General features: G+C 45.3%; 1 protein-coding gene across 3 annotated transcripts in view; it reads left to right on the top strand.

Moving 5' to 3' along the window:
• Positions 1-16,234, top strand: part of LOC146064079 (uncharacterized) — a 251,126-nt gene that overhangs the window by 215,227 nt on the left and 19,665 nt on the right. For all 3 annotated transcript variants that reach the window (XR_014471743.1, XM_083177154.1, XM_083177153.1), the window contains exons 91-95: positions 11,316-11,427; positions 11,510-11,677; positions 14,319-14,435; positions 15,722-15,846; positions 15,946-16,156. Coding sequence is in view for 2 of the 3 variants with exons in the window: in XM_083177154.1 (XP_083033280.1) it covers positions 11,316-11,427; positions 11,510-11,677; positions 14,319-14,435; positions 15,722-15,846; positions 15,946-16,156 (733 nt within the window). In the remaining variant the exon portion in view is untranslated. The remainder of the gene's footprint in view (positions 1-11,315; positions 11,428-11,509; positions 11,678-14,318; positions 14,436-15,721; positions 15,847-15,945; positions 16,157-16,234) is intronic.

Here is a 16,234-nt window from a genome sequence, read left to right as displayed (position 1 = left end):
TTGCAATCGCTGGTGCTGTCTCTCAGTGCTGCTGTGTAGTAGTCTAACTGTGTACTTGTAGTACTACTGTCTCCTCTGTGCGGTCTACCTCTGGTGTGCTGTGCTGCCTGTATTTGATTATTTTATTTGCTGGGGCTGTCTCCCTCAGTGCTGCTGTGTACTCTGTTCTCAGCTTAGGACAACAGTCTAACTGTGTACTTGTACAGTACTACTGTCTCCTCTGTGCGGTCTACCTCTGGTGACCTGTGCTGTAATTAATTATTTTATTTGTTAGGGCTGTCTCCCTCAGTGCTGCTGTGTACTATGTTCTCCTCTGCTTAGGAGAACAGTCTAACTGTGTACCTGCCTGTAGTACTACTGTCTCCTCTGTGCTGGGGCATACCTCTGGTGCTGTGCTGTGCCATTTATTATATATATAATTATTAATTATATTAAATATAAATATATATAGTCCACTGGTGCTGCACTGCTGCCTGCACTGAATCTGCCAGTCTGGCGGTCTGTGGTCTGGGGCTCACTGGCTAATAAATAATTAAATACTGCCTGCCTAATAAATAATTAAATACTGCCGTATATCTCTACCTTTGTGGTCTGGGGCTCACTGGCTATACTGCCGTATGTACCGTCTGGTCTGGGGCTCACTGGCTAATAAATAATTAAATGCTGCCGTATATCTCTACCTTTGTGGCCTGGGGCTCACTGGCTATACTGCCGTATGTACCGTCTGGTCTGGGGCTCACTGGCTAATAAATAATTAAATACTGCCTGCCTAATAAATAATTAAATACTGCCGTATATCTCTACCTTTGTGGTCTGGGGCTCACTGGCTATACTGCCGTATGTACCGTCTGGTCTGGGGCTCACTGGCTAATAAATAATTAAATGCTGCCGTATATCTCTACCTTTGTGGCCTGGGGCTCACTGGCTATACTGCCGTATGTACCGTCTGGTCTGGGGCTCACTGGCTAATAAATAATTAAATACTGCCTGCCTAATAAATAATTAAATACTGCCGTATATCTCTACCTTTGTGGTCTGGGGCTCACTGGCTATACTGCCGTATGTACCGTCTGGTCTGGGGCTCACTGGCTAATAAATAATTAAATACTGCCGTATATCTCTACCTTTGTGGTCTGGGGCTCACTGGCTATACTGCCGTATGTACCGTCTGGTCTGGGGCTCACTGGCTAATAAATAATTAAATACTGCCTGCCTAATAAATAATTAAATACTGCCGTATATCTCTACCTTTGTGGTCTGGGGCTCACTGGCTATACTGCCGTATGTACCGTCTGGTCTGGGGCTCACTGGCTAATAAATAATTAAATACTGCCGTATATCTCTACCTTTGTGGTCTGGGGCTCACTGGCTATACTGACGTATGTACCGTCTGGTCTGGGGCTCACTGGCTAATAAATAATTAAATACTGCTGTATATCTCTACCTTTGTGGTCTGGGGCTCACTGGCTATACTGCCGTATGTACCGTCTGGTCTGGGGCTCACTGGCTAATAAATAATTAAATACTGCCGTATATCTCTACCTTTGTGGTCTGGGGCTCACTGGCTATACTGCCGTATGTACTGTCTGGTCTGGGGCTCACTGGCTAATAAATAATTAAATACTGCCATATATCTCTACCTTTGTGGTCTGGGGCTCACTGGCTATACTGCCGTATGTACCGTCTGGTCTGGGGCTCACTGGCTAATAAATAATTAAATACTGCCTGCCTAATAAATAATTAAATACTGCCGTATATCTCTACCTTTGTGGTCTGGGGCTCACTGGCTATACTGCCGTATGTACCGTCTGGTCTGGGGCTCACTGGCTAATAAATAATTAAATACTGCCGTATATCTCTACCTTTGTGGCCTGGGGCTCACTGGCTATACTGCCGTATGTACCGTCTGGTCTGGGGCTCACTGGCTAATAAATAATTAAATACTGCCGTATATCTCTACCTTTGTGGTCTGGGGCTCACTGGCTATACTGCCGTATGTACCGTCTGGTCTGGGGCTCACTGGCTAATAAATAATTAAATACTGCCGTATATCTCTACCTTTGTGGTCTGGGGCTCACTGGCTATACTGCCGTATGTACCGTCTGGTCTGGGGCTCACTGGCTAATAAATAATTAAATACTGCCATATATCTCTACCTTTGTGGTCTGGGGCTCACTGGCTATACTGCCGTATGTACCGTCTGGTCTGGGGCTCTCTGCCTAATACTGCCGTACCTGTCTGGTGTGTGGCTCACTGCCCAATACTGCCGTATCTACCCTCTGGTCTGGGGCTCACTGCCTAAATACTGCCGTATATCATTATCTACCTGTCTGGTCTGGGGCTCTCTGCCTAATACTGCCGTACCTGTCTGGTGTGTGGCTCACTGCCCAATACTGCCGTATCTACCCTCTGGTCTGGGGCTCACTGCCTAATACTGCCGTATATCATTATCTACCTGTCTGGTCTGGGGCTCTCTGCCTAATACTGCCGTACCTGTGTGGTGTGTGGCTCACTGCCCAATACTGCCGTATCTACCCTCTGGTCTGGGGCTCACTGCCTAAATACTGCTGTATATCATTATCTACCTGTCTGGTCTGGGGCTCTCTGCCTAATACTGCCGTACCTGTCTGGTGTGTGGCTCACTGCCCAATACTGCCGTATCTACCCTCTGGTCTGGGGCTCACTGCCTAAATACTGCCGTATATCATTATCTACCTGTCTGGTCTGGGGCTCTCTGCCTAATACTGCCGTACCTGTCTGGTGTGTGGCTCACTGCCCAATACTGCCGTATCTACCCTCTGGTCTGGGGCTCACTGCCTAAATACTGCCGTATATCATTATCTACCTGTCTGGTCTGGGGCTCTCTGCCTCATACTGCCGTACCTGTGTGGTGTGTGGCTCACTGCCCAATACTGCCGTATCTACCCTCTGGTCTGGGGCTCACTGCCTAAATACTGCCGTATATCATTATCTACCTGTCTGGTCTGGGGCTCTCTGCCTAATACTGCCGTACCTGTCTGGTGTGTGGCTCACTGCCCAATACTGCCGTACCTACCCTCTGGTCTGGGGCTCACTGCCTAAATACTGCCGTATATCATTATCTACCTGTCTGGTCTGGGGCTCTCTGCCTAATACTGCCGTACCTGTGTGGTGTGTGGCTCACTGCCCAATACTGCTGTATCTGTATAACTGCCTGCTGGTGCATACTCACTGACATATATAATTGCACTCCAGTGGTGCTGTTCTGTGACATAACTCCACAATAATAATGGAGATCCAAAATATGGAGGTTAACAAACAAAGGAAAGATGAAGATGCACTTCCTCATAGTTCTGAAGCTGCTGCCACTAGTCATGACATAGATGATGAAATGCCAACAACGTCGTCTGCCACGGCCGATGCCCAGTGTGAAAGCAGAGGGCATGTACAATTGAAACCAAACTTCCGTAAAAGGAATAAAATTATGAAATGTAAATCGTTGGAAGAGAAACTTAAACTTGGCAATATGCCATTTACGACACGGAGTGGCAAGGAACGGCTAAGGCCATGGCCTAACTTCATGACTAGTGGTGCAGCTTCAGATGACGAGGAAAGTCCTCCTCCGCTCTCCCCGCCCAATAGGAAATCAAAGAGAGTTAGGCTGACACCGACTCAAAAAAGTCTGAAAAAATTTCAGAAAAAAAAACAGAAAAAAATTCAGAAAATAAATCTGGAAAAAACTCATCCTTCTAAAGACATATCCCAAATCCCCACGGAGAGTCCGAGGGTGGTGGTGGTTGTGATGCCGGACCTTCCCATCACTGTACGTGAAGAGGTGGCTCCTTCCACCATTTGCAGTATGCCCTCTGCATATGCTGGAAGGATCACCCACAGTCTAGTTCCAGATTTTATTAGTGAAGGTGATGTTGTACACCAGGAGGAGGATATTGATGTAGCTGGCACTGAGGAGGAAGTTGTCGAGGAGGATGGAGACTTGGTTTGCTTAAATGACGCACCAGGGGGGAATGAGGCACCTGTGGGGGAAAAAGTTGTTGTCCATGGGATGAAAAAGCCCATCGTCATGCCTGGACAAAGGACCAATAAATCCACCTCTGCGGTGTGGAATTTTTTTTATCCGCATCCGGACAACAAAAGTATTGCCATTTGTAGCTTATGTAAAACTCCAATAAGCAGGGGTAAGGATCTTGCCCACCTAGGGACAACCTCCCTTCAGAGTCACCTAAAGACGCGTCATGGTTCAGTGTTTAGTCCAGAAAGTGCGGCTATCAGTCCAGCGACACCTAAATCACTTGGTCCTCCTTTTGGAGCCAAATGCCTGAAAAGCACACCACCAACTCCCTCCTCGACAAATTCCTCCTCGATCCGGATAGGGGGGAGTCCTGCAGTCCATCTCACCTGCATGAATGACTCCATAGATTCCTCCGGAGGATCCTGCAGCACTACACCATCTACTACTACTACTGCCGCCGCTGCTGCTGCTCCTGGAAGTCAGTCATCATCCCAGAGGGGAAGTCAGTCATCATCCCAGAGGGGAAGTCGTAAGACCGCTACGTCTTTCACTAAGCAATTGACCGTCCAACAGTCATTTTCCATGAGGATGAAATACGACAGCAGTCATCCTATGGCAAAGCGGATAACTGCGGCCTTGACAGCTATGTTGGTGTTAGACGTGCGTCCGGTGTCTGCCATCAATGGAGTGGGATTTAAACGGTTGATGCAGGTATTGTGTCCCCGGTACCAAATCCCGTCTAGATTCCACTTCACTAGGCAGGCGATACCCGCGATGTACAGGGAGGTCAGAAAAAGTGTCCTCAGTGCCCTGAAAAATGCGGCTGTACCCACTGTACACTTAACTACAGACATGTGGACAAGTGGATCAGGGCAAACTAAGGACTATATGACTGTGACAGCCCACTGGGTAGATGCATCGCCTTCCGCAGCAGCAGCAGCAGCATCTCCTGCATGCCAGCTCCTTCTTAGGCAGGCTACGCTGTGTATCACCGGTTTCAAGAAGAGGCACAACGCCGACAACCTCTTAGAGAAACTGAGGGAAATCATCTCCCTGTGGCTTACCCCCCTTAGACTCTCCTGGGGATTTGTAGTGTCGGACAACGCCAGTAACATTGTGCGGGCATTAAACATGGGCAATTTCCAGCACGTGCCATGTTTTGCCCACACAATAAATTTGGTGGTGCAGCATTTCATAAAAAATGACAGGAGTGTGCAGGAGATGCTTGCGGTGGCACGCAAAATTTGCGGACACTTTCGGCATTCTGCCACAGCCTGCCGAAGGCTGGAGCGGGAGCAAAAACTCCGCAACCTGCCCTGCCATCAGCTGAAACAAGAGGTGGTGACGCGCTGGAACTCCACCCTCTATATGCTGCAGAGGATGGAGGAGCAGCAAAAGGCCATTCAAGCCTACACAGCCACCTACGACATAGGCAGAGGAGCGGGGCTGCACCTGACTCAAGCGCAGTGGAGGCTGATTTCCGTGTTGTGCAAGGTTCTCCAGCCGTTTGAAGTAGCCACACGTGAAGTCAGTTCCGACACTGCCTGCATTAGTCAGGTGATTCCCCTGATCAGGCTGTTACAAAAGCAGCTGGAGAAAGTGAAGGAGGAGCTAAAGCGGAGCGATTCCGCAAAGCATGTCGCTATTGTGGATGAAGCCCTCCATACGCTTTGCCAGGATACGAGGGTGGTCAGTCTGTTAAAGTCACAGGAATACATTTTGGCCACAGTGCTCGATCCTCGGTTTAAAGCGTATGTTGTGTCTCTGTTTCCGGCGGACACAAGTCTACAAAGGTGCAAAGACCTGCTGGTCAGGAGATTGTCATCTGAAGGGGACCGTGACACGGCCCCAGCTCCTCCTTCATTTTCTCCCCCACCTGTGCCTGTGAGGAAACAGCTGCGATTTCCCACACAACCCGCTGGCGGGGATGCAGGGCAGGCAGGAGGGAGTTTGGACATCTGGTCCGGACTCAAGGACCTGCCAACGATTGCTGACATGTCTACTGTCGGTGCATTGGATGCTGTCAACATTGAAAAAATGGTGGATGATTACTTTGGTGACAGCATCCAAGTAGACATGTCAGACAGTCCTTACCTGTACTGGCAGGAAAAAAAGGCAGTTTGGAAACCCCTGTACAAACTGGCTCTATTTTACCTGAGTTGTCCCCCCTCCAGTGTGTACTCTGAAAGAGTATTCAGTGCAGCGGGGAACCTGGTCAGTGAGCGGCGAAGGAGGTTGCTCCCGAAAAATGTTGAGAAAATGATGTTTATAAAAATGAATTATCACTTATTCAATGAAGACCAGGAATTGCCTCCAGAGATTATAACTGGACCTGTGATTGTGGAGTCCAGCGGGGACGAATTGATAATCTCTGAGAATGAGGAAGTACACACTGAAGGGGGCGAGGAATCAGAGGAGGAGGATGATGATGATGATGAGTGACGATGACATCTTGTTACTGTAGAGCCAGTTTATACAGGGAGATATTATGAATTGGTTTATTTTTTGTGGGGGCCCAAACAAACCAATCATTTCAGCCACAGTTTTGTAGGCCCTGTCGCTGAAATGTTTGGTTTGTTAAAGTGTGCATGTCCTATTTTCGCAACATAAGGGTGGGTGGGAGGGCCCAAGGACAATTCCATCTTGCATCACCATTCATTATTCCTACTGCTGAGAGTCATTCATATGTGGGACTTGTCTTTTCAATGCATACAACTGTTTGCATTCCACCTCGTTGCTGCACCTTCATGGGTGAGAATGTGATCTCCCTGACCTGGGGGACTCAGGGCTGTTGCAGGAAGGCTCAATTACACTTCTATTTGGGCGGCTACACTTTTTTTTACCTGTCTGGTCTGGTGCCCACTGCTGAGAGTCATTTTTAATGAGGGTATTGTCTTTCAAATGCATATAGCTGTTTGCATTCCACCTCATTGCTGCACCTTCATGGGTGAGAATGTGATCTCCCTGACCTGGGGGACTCAGGGCTGTTGCAGGAAGGCTCAATTACACTTCTATTTGGGCGGCTACACTTTTTTTTACCTGTCTGGTCTGGTGCCCACTGCTGAGAGTCATTTTTAATGAGGGTATTGTCTTTCAAATGCATATAGCTGTTTGCATTCCACCTCATTGCTGCACCTTCATGGGTGAGAATGTGATCTCCCTGACCTGGGGGACTCAGGGTTGTTGCAGGAAGGCTCAATTACACTTCTATTTGGGCGGCTACACTTTTTTTTACCTGTCTGGTGCCCACTGCTGACAGTCATTTTTAATGAGGGTATTGTCTTTCAAATGCATAAAGCTGTTTGCATTCCACCTCATTGCTGCACCTTCATGGGTGAGAATGTGATCTCCCTGACCTGGAGGAGTCAGGGCTGTTGCCGGAAGGCTCAATTACACTTCTTTTTGGGCGGCTAAACTTTTTTTTACCTGTCTGGTCTGGTGCCCACTGCTGAGAGTCATTCGTATGAGGGACTTGTCTTTTAAATGCATACAACTGATTGCATTCCACTAATGAGAGTAATTGATTGCTGCACCAATCGCCCACTGCTCCTCGGCTGCACTGTGTAAACAGTGCACAATCAAGCCAGATAGGGGTCTTGGTGCTTGTTTTGAGGTTGTAGCAGGGGAGTGCAGCTACGAGTCGTAACACCTTGAGAGAAGATCAGTACTTCTCTACCGGCAAAGGACATCCTCCTCGACAGAGCGCACAGCTTCACGAGGGACGCATGTGAAGCAGTGAGCAAAGGGAACACCCGCCTAGCGAGCCAGATCATCTGAATCCACCCTAGCTATCAATAGAGTTACAGAAGTCGCAGCCAGATAGAACTCTTCCAGCAGCCACCTAGTCATTGATTAGCCCCCTCCACTCCACCCATTAGGCAATGATTGACGAGACGAATGGTAATAATAAATAATAAATGTATAATATTACTAATCACCAAATTAAAAATCAGATGAAATTAATTATAAATAATCATAATCACAATCAAGACAGATAGGGGTCTTATGAAATATTAAACTGACCAAAACAGATACACACTCTGCACCATCGAGCAGGTGATCACTGACATGCCAGGTGCAACGGTCTTTAGCACCCTGAATGCCAAGTGTGGGTTTTGGCAGATCCCTCTGGACAGAGCCTCTTCCATGCTTACTGCCTTCATGACCCCTATTGGGTGCTACGTCTTCCTACGCATGCCCTATGGCATCACCACGGGCAGCAAAGTTTTCCAGCGCTGCATGGAGCAACAGTTCGCTGGCTCTCCCTTTGACATCATCGCTGTCAGCATCCTCCTTATCTGCACAGCCGGGTCCATCAGTTACTCCCACTGCTGCAACCAATGCTAGTGATGGTTACGCATGCCCTATGGCATCACCACGGGCAGCGAAGTTTTCCAGCGCTGCATGGAGCAACAGTTTGCTGGCTTTCCATTTGACATCGTCGCTGTCAGCATCCTCCTTATCTGCACAGCCGGGTCCATTAGTTACTGCCACTGCTGCAACCAATGCTAGTGATGGTTTACATTACATTACATCTTCCATCTGCCACCTTAAAATTGATTAGCCCACTCCCCTACACCCATTAGGCAATGATTTAAGAGACGACTGGTAATAATAAATGAATAATAATCACAAAATTAAACAATCAGATTACATTATCACACAATCAAGCCAGATAGGTGTCTTGTTGGATGTTAAAGTGATCGAAACAGTTACACACTTGCAGACAAACTCTGTGCTGCACAAAATGCCCACCGCTCCTTGGCTGCACATGGTAAACAGTGCATGATCAAGCCAGATAGGTATCTTTTATGGGCCTATTTTTTTAAACTGCCATCCTGTCTGCCGCTGCAGTGCCACTCTTACATGAGCCACGTGTTTGTGCCGCACACTTGTGTGGCTTAGCATAGTTATCCAGCTACCTCAGTGCAAACTTTGGCAATAAAAACAATATTGGGAGGTGTGAGGTGTTCAGAATACACTGGAAATGAGTGTAAATGAATGTTATTGAGGTCAATATAGCGTAGGAGCAAAAAAAAACACCAAATTCTGCAATTTTAGCTGTTTTTAGGCTTTTTTAACAAAAAAATCAGAACCCAAAACCCAAATAAATCCAAACACAAAACACTTAGGAGGTGTTTTGCCAAAACCCATTAGAACCCAAAACCTCAAGGTAATCAGAACCCAAAACCCAAAACCCGAAAAGTGGCCGGTGCACATCTCTACAACATACACACCCTTGTCAGCTTGTTCACCCGATATCATATGGTCTGGCCGACAATTATATGGGTGTGTACCCAAATTAAGGTGAGAAAAAATGTACAGAGCTAAACACATCTGAGGATGTGAAACAAGTCATGTTAATGCAAATCATGAACAAAAGAGAATGTGACAAACACCACAATGCTTAATACATACAGTAATTAGACAGAATGCATATGACTCAGATAAATAGCAAATTTGCAACTAGATCAGGAGTCTGTATGAAACTGTGCTTACAAACATGAAACAGTCAAAATCATATCAAAATGACAGCTTCTAAAAAGTACATTCACTTTGAGCTGTGACAGTTTTTAGCCCACAAACTGTTCACCTCACCTTCAGTTCCTATCTGCTCCTACCTTCAATCTCTGTCTTCACAGCTCCCTCTCTCCATATCCAGCAAGTTTAAAACCGATACCAGTGTCCCTGCAAAAAAATGCTTTCACTTTCTGTTAAGGAGTAATTTGGTCAGTCGTGTGTCCTCTAGTGGTCATCGGCGGTACTTCACCTCATAGAGTAGACTTTTATCTAAAGATGTACATGTAAATGCACTCAGCAGAGTGCCTCTGTGATATACTGTAGCACTGTGAGACAGATATAAAACCCCACTAGGTATGCATAACTGCAGTCACTGTGTATAGTCCATCACACTTTCTATCCTCCGGCTGGTCAAGGGTAAGGCACAGGTACCAGGGGGTCCCCTGAATAATCAGAAGTTTAATTACAGTTGCATTGTGGGAGTGGACTACAGGTGTCAGTGCTGCGCAGGAAATAATTGGGCGCCAGGCCATCTCATAAAACAGCATAAACAGTTTATTTTAACTTATAGCAGGGATGAAGCAGGGATAACTTCTTGAACACTCTCCTTCCGCATAAAGCATAATGGTTACATTAGGTCACTTATCACGCCATCTCCTCAAGCACATTGATTGCATCGGTTACAGTACATCAGGGCATCTCCTCCAGCACATCACTTAATTGCAGCGGCATAAATATGGCGAACAGCAGTACCTAACAGGGCATCCTGGGACCAGTAGTGCTACACATCACAGGTTACTGTCTCTCTCATACATAACAAGGACTCTTGTCAATGAGGGGGCTACTAAACATGCCACATGGCTTCAACCACTCACCCAGATATGTCCTCTCCTGAGACTCACACCTGGCACTCTTCTAGGGCACCCATACAGGTGGGCATCACCCTCTCACTGGACTCTGAGTACTGCTGCTCTCACACTGTGGTCTCTCTCTCTCTGTCAGGTGCCTTGCTGGGACTGGCAGCACTCTCCAAATGTGCTGTGAGGGGCTGCATTCTCCTCATGTTACTCTGCAGAAAAGCACCCACAGATGCTGCTGCTCTCTCCATAGAAGGGGTGAAATTCATGACTGCTCTTTCCAATGCTGGGGACCATGAAAATGACGGCTAGTCGTTCCATGGTCCCAGCAACATGCATGCGCCTTCTCCTTATTATCACTCCAGACTTGTGCTGCTGAATCTGCTGCTTTGTAAAGGTCCATACACACTGGGTGACTTAGAGCTGAAAGTTGCTCAAAACAGCAGGTTTTAGCGGCTTTCAGCTCAAAGCCGCCCAGTGTGTATGGTCCTGCGATGAGCGGTGAACGCTGCTGCTCGCTCCTGCAACATCATCGGGAAAGCCATTCATCTGCTGGTTATAACAGCAAATGAGCGGCTTTCAGGATGGCTTTGCATATGCAACGCCGTCCTCCCCCCCTCCATCGGCACCGGGCAGGGGGAAAGCCGCTCAGTGTGTATGGACTGAGCGGCCTTCCCCGCAGCGATGACAGCGGTCATCGCTGTCCGTACACACTGGGCATAGTCGACCAGTGTTTATGGACCTTTACTTTCACTTCCTGTCTTTCCCTCTGCAGGAGGCTTGCATGTGAACACTACCTGATCTCCAAACTTCTCCCAATCAGTGCACAGGAAATAGCCCTAGCTATGCATGATAAAACGAAATATTTATTAACTCTTGCAGTACCAGGGTTTTACACAGACTTCATTCTTTTTGCCTGATTACTTTAGGTATTCACTCAAAGGAGTCATTTCCTGTGTGACAAGTAACATATTCTCATACATATCAAGGTCCTTGCTGGAAAAGGACAGGATAGTCTATGCCCTACTTGTAACATTAGAGGTAAGCATCAACATACAAAGCCACAAAACATGTTCTTCTACGTGCAATAATGATAGACCAAGTAACTATGTTTTTGCTATAGGTGGAAGAGTCAATGGGACACATAGGGCCAGGTGAGAGAGAATTTATCATTTCACCAGAATTATGTGTTGCGGTGCTGCAGGGAGTGACCAGTAAGCTGTACGAGGCCCGCCAGCAAGCAAAAAATCCATTTGAGTGGATGAGTGAAGAACAATTTAAAAATGTACAGGTAAGGAGGAGAAAATGTAAGATTTTGAAAGTATGGACCTAAAAAATACAAGGTAGACAAATTATAAAAGATGGTAGTCCCTTCTTATTCAGTGCAGCAATACCATATAGCATTTTATCATGACAGGGACTGTATTTCATATAATTCTAACAAAATTATCAATAGACAATACTCCTCCTTTATGCAATACAAATGCTGTGTCATACTTCCTATAGCCACTGTTTACTGCATGCCTGGAGGTGTGCTCAGCCTGCCTGGCTTTGGAGTATTTAGACAGGATCAGTGGCTGCCCAAGTAGTGGTGTGTCCTGAAGGAATAGTGAAGGTGGTTAATCTGTAGTTCAAGGTACCACAATGCTTTCATTGCCACAGCAGATGTATGTAGTGAGTATTAGAAGATGCTACAGTAGGGAAGACTGTAGTTAAATGCCTGTTGTACTGCCAGGGAAGACTCTCTGGTTCACTGGTGATGGATAATTGTACCGGAAGGGTGGCTGGGGGGATGCAGACCCCAGGTAAAAATCCGCCACTTAAAGTTATACTGTGTATGTGACCACCCATTGCCTTCAAAACAGCAAGAAGTCTAGGTACACTTGCACAAAGTATGGTATTTTGTAGGATTATAGTTAGGTGTGTGATTAATCATTTTCATATGAAGGTTGAAACATAGTCATTAACTGAAACAGTGTAGGAGGAATAAAATTGGTAAGGAACAGCCAACCTCAGCTACAAAGGTGAAGTAGTGGTAGACCGTTTTGTGTCAAAGGTCAAAATAAGATTTTTTGAAGAAGCACCAAGAAATGGGCAACACTGAGGACCGTAGATGCAGAGGTCAGCAAAGGGAATTGTGCATCAGATAAAAGGCACATCATGCTTACTTCCCTACAAAACTGGAAGATGTCCAGTGTGTCTTCAGCTCAGAATTGGCAGCAACCAGGGGGACCCGGGCACATCCGTCTACAGTTTGGAAAAGTCTGGCCAGACATGGTCTTCATGAAAGAAATGTGGACATAAATCCATACCTTCTACGTAAAAACAAGGACCTGCAACTCAACTATGCATTAAACATATGAAACTGCAGGAAAAAGGTAGCAGGTGTTCTGGACTGGTGTGTGTCAAAGTTTGAAGTATTTGGCTGTGATAGGGCTGTAGAGCGGTACAATAATGCAGACAATAGTGAAGCATTATGGAGGTTCCTTGCAAGTGTGGGACTGCGTTTTAGCAAATGATGTTGGGGATTTGATCAGTATAAGGGCCCATTCAATGCTGAGAAAGAAAGGCAGGTACTTATCCATCATGCAGTACCATCATGGAGGCTCCAAATTTATTCGGCAGCAAGACAACAACCCCAAACTTACAGCCAGTGTCATTAAAAACGCCTTCAGTTTAAGGAAGAACATGGAGTCCTAGAAGTGAGGATATGGCCTCACAGAGCCATAATCTCAACATTGAGTCTATCTGGGATTACAAGACAAGACAGAAAGATTTGTGCAAGGCTGCATCCACAGAAGACCTGTAGGTAGTTACTCCAGATGTTTGGAACATCCTCCCTGCCAAGTTCCTTCAAAAACTGTGGACCTTATTCAGATCTGATCGCAGTACAAATTTGTTCTCAAAATGGGCAAAACCATGTGCACTGCAGGTGAGGAAGATGTAACATATGCAGAGAAAGTTAAATTTGGGTGGGGTGTGTTGAAACTGAAATCTAAATTGCAGTGTAAAAATAATGCAGTCCGTATTTACCCTGCACAGAAACAAATTAACTCCCCCAAATCTAACTCTCTCTTCACATGTTACACCTGCAGTGCACATGGTTTTGCCCATTTTGAGAACACATTTGTACTGCAATCAGATCTGAATAAGGGCCTGTGAGCAAATGTACTTAGAATAATTGATGCTGTTTTGAAGGTAATGGGTGGTCATGCCAAATATTGATTTGATTGATTTCTCTTCTGTTCAGAAGGGGACAGGATCTCCCAACTGAAGAACCTGGCCAGGAAATCCATGGCACAGAGTAGATTTTGCATTGTTCTAGGCTTGTTATATCAATAGCCGATTTGAAGTGGCAGGAACTTTTAATTAAATTTCACAGTTTTATAGTTCTTTATATAAATTGTAATCATTTATACCTCTGCCACACACTGCCATCAATATCCCAGGTTTTTCCATGTGAACACGCAGCAACATGGGATATTTTGCAGTGTGAAATAAGCCAGGTCAACTTAGGTAGCGAGTAGGGTTGAACACTGATTCAATCCAGGGTTGATGCGACCCAAGCCCCCTTCACACCATAGGAAGAGCTGGAGCTCAGAGATGATCTCATCTCAAATCGTTGGCTTGGGTAGCATCAGCGGTAATATCTCCAACCCAGCAATAAGCAGGGTTGGTCGCCAGTCTGAAAGTGGTCTTAGCCGGGTCACACCCGATATGTAACCATGTACAAAATCCCGGGTGAGACCTGGAATAGCGGTGTGAAAAGGGTAATACTAAACTACCAAACCTGCAACAAGCACTAGATGATATATGGTTCTGCAGGACAATATTGCCATGTCAGTCTATTTTCATTATTAAATTGTATAGCTTCAGTTATTATTGACACTAGTTCATTCTATTTGAATACTTTCATCTTGTGTTTTGTGAAGATCCTTGCTACATATTTTGACTGGTTTGGAGAGCTCTTTGATAGAATGTACAAGGACGGTAAAGATCTTACATGGAAGACATTTTGCGAGAGTGATCAGCCAGAAAATTCTTCCAAGGTAACCATCCTCTAGTGTGATTAGATATCTCTTTAACACAATACAGAACATTATCAGGGTGCGTTCTCTGCCAAGAGTGCTCCTGTGTGAAGGGACATAAAAGATTGCACTGCATTTGAGCACTCATTTTCCAAAAATAAATGATGTTTACTACTTGGCGTGAGAAAGCGAAAGTAGTCCATATGGTTATTAGTGTTACATGTAAAATAAGAAACATTTCTCATGTGCGTCTTGTTTTATTAGCAGCTCAAATTCTGATATTGAATTAGCTACTTATTATCAGCTCTTCTCCAGCCAGTTACTGTATTGTGTATGCATTGTGTACTGTCATTTTTGGCATCTTTTGTATTCCCCCTCAAGTTACACCTCTGTTGTGAAGAGTTGTAGGCATTTCACATCTGGAACAGGTATAAATATAGACTTTCCTCTGCAGACACATTTCACTTTTACCTCCAACACGTATACATGTGTGTGTGTGTGGGGGGGGGGGGACTCGCTCATGTGGATGCCCAGCGTTTCATGGTTGTTCCCATGAAAACGCTTAGCGTTCCCATGGAAATCGCCCACCCACGTGATTGCCGAGGCAGGCAGCTGACATCACCAGATGTCAGCTGCCCGTCCACTTCCTGCTGAATGTCCATGCACATCTAAGGTTACCTGAGAGTAACCTTAGATGTGCGTGGGCCTTCCACATCATTCAATAGTTGGCGACCATTGAATGATGTAGATGTTCCCCCACAGCCCATGAATAGATGTTTATGTTAAACATTCATCTGCAGCCCGTGCGCAGTGTGCGGGGTGTGTGTGTGTGCGTGTGTGTCTACATTCCAGAATTTGCAGGGTGGTATCTGGTGGACTCGCAGTTAACTAGAATAACCCCCTGTGTGTCGCTGTATATTCTTGCTCTTCATGGAGTGTAAGTAAAAAGTAGGGATTATCAGTTAGATATTATAATGATTTTTGTATGTTCTAATTGCTGAGCAATCTCCTAAATATTCTCATGTTTTTAATGTGTTACTCCGCTTAATTTATAGAAAGGGATTTTTGTGCGCCTATAACAATTGGCAGAAATCGTTCATAGTGCCAGAATAATGATATAACAGGGTTACTATGCATTCAAAATTATTTTTTAAACAGTAATATTCTGAAACATCTAGAAACATTAGCAGACAGAAATATTTAAGTGTATGCCACAGAAATGTGTAATAGTTGTATTGTTATTAAAATTCCTATAATATTCAAATTACAAACTGTGTTTGAGCTTCTGAAGTTTTTAATTTTTTTAGGTAAAATGGCCTGAGGGAATGGAAGGACTAAATCCCCTTCAGAGGTTCTTGGTTTTGCGAGCTGTAAGGATGGATAGAATACTGCCATCAGCTTCTAACTACATTACTGCTACTCTGGGGAAAATGTAGGTAGCCTCTGGCTTATTGCAGTTATCAGTTGTGTATGAAAATTGGGCACTGTTCTAATCAATTAGGTCAAATGAAACTGAATTCTACAATTGTAGGTATGCTGCCGATTTAGTTGTTGATCTTCAGTACTCTCTGTTGTGGATGTCAACCCAGAAGCCAGGGTTACTTATCTATGACACGGACTGCAACTTACCACGCACCTTACTCATAGACTTTGCAGAGAGACGTAACCAGAAAATCACAGTTTTCCCTATCAGCATCCCAGAGGAAGATGTAAAGGAAGTTCTGGTGCATGCAATGTCAGAGGTAATATATTTGCAACAATAATGTTATCTGATTAGTCTTTTAATGACTTATAGAAGACTGACTAACCTTTTATGTACT

Source organism: Crinia signifera, chromosome 3 (assembly GCF_055691185.1).
Source record: "Crinia signifera chromosome 3, ASM5569118v1, whole genome shotgun sequence".
Taxonomy (NCBI): Eukaryota; Metazoa; Chordata; class Amphibia; order Anura; family Myobatrachidae; genus Crinia; species Crinia signifera.
The sequence above is the reverse complement of the archived record's forward strand: the minus strand, read 5'-3'. Positions and strand labels throughout refer to the sequence as shown.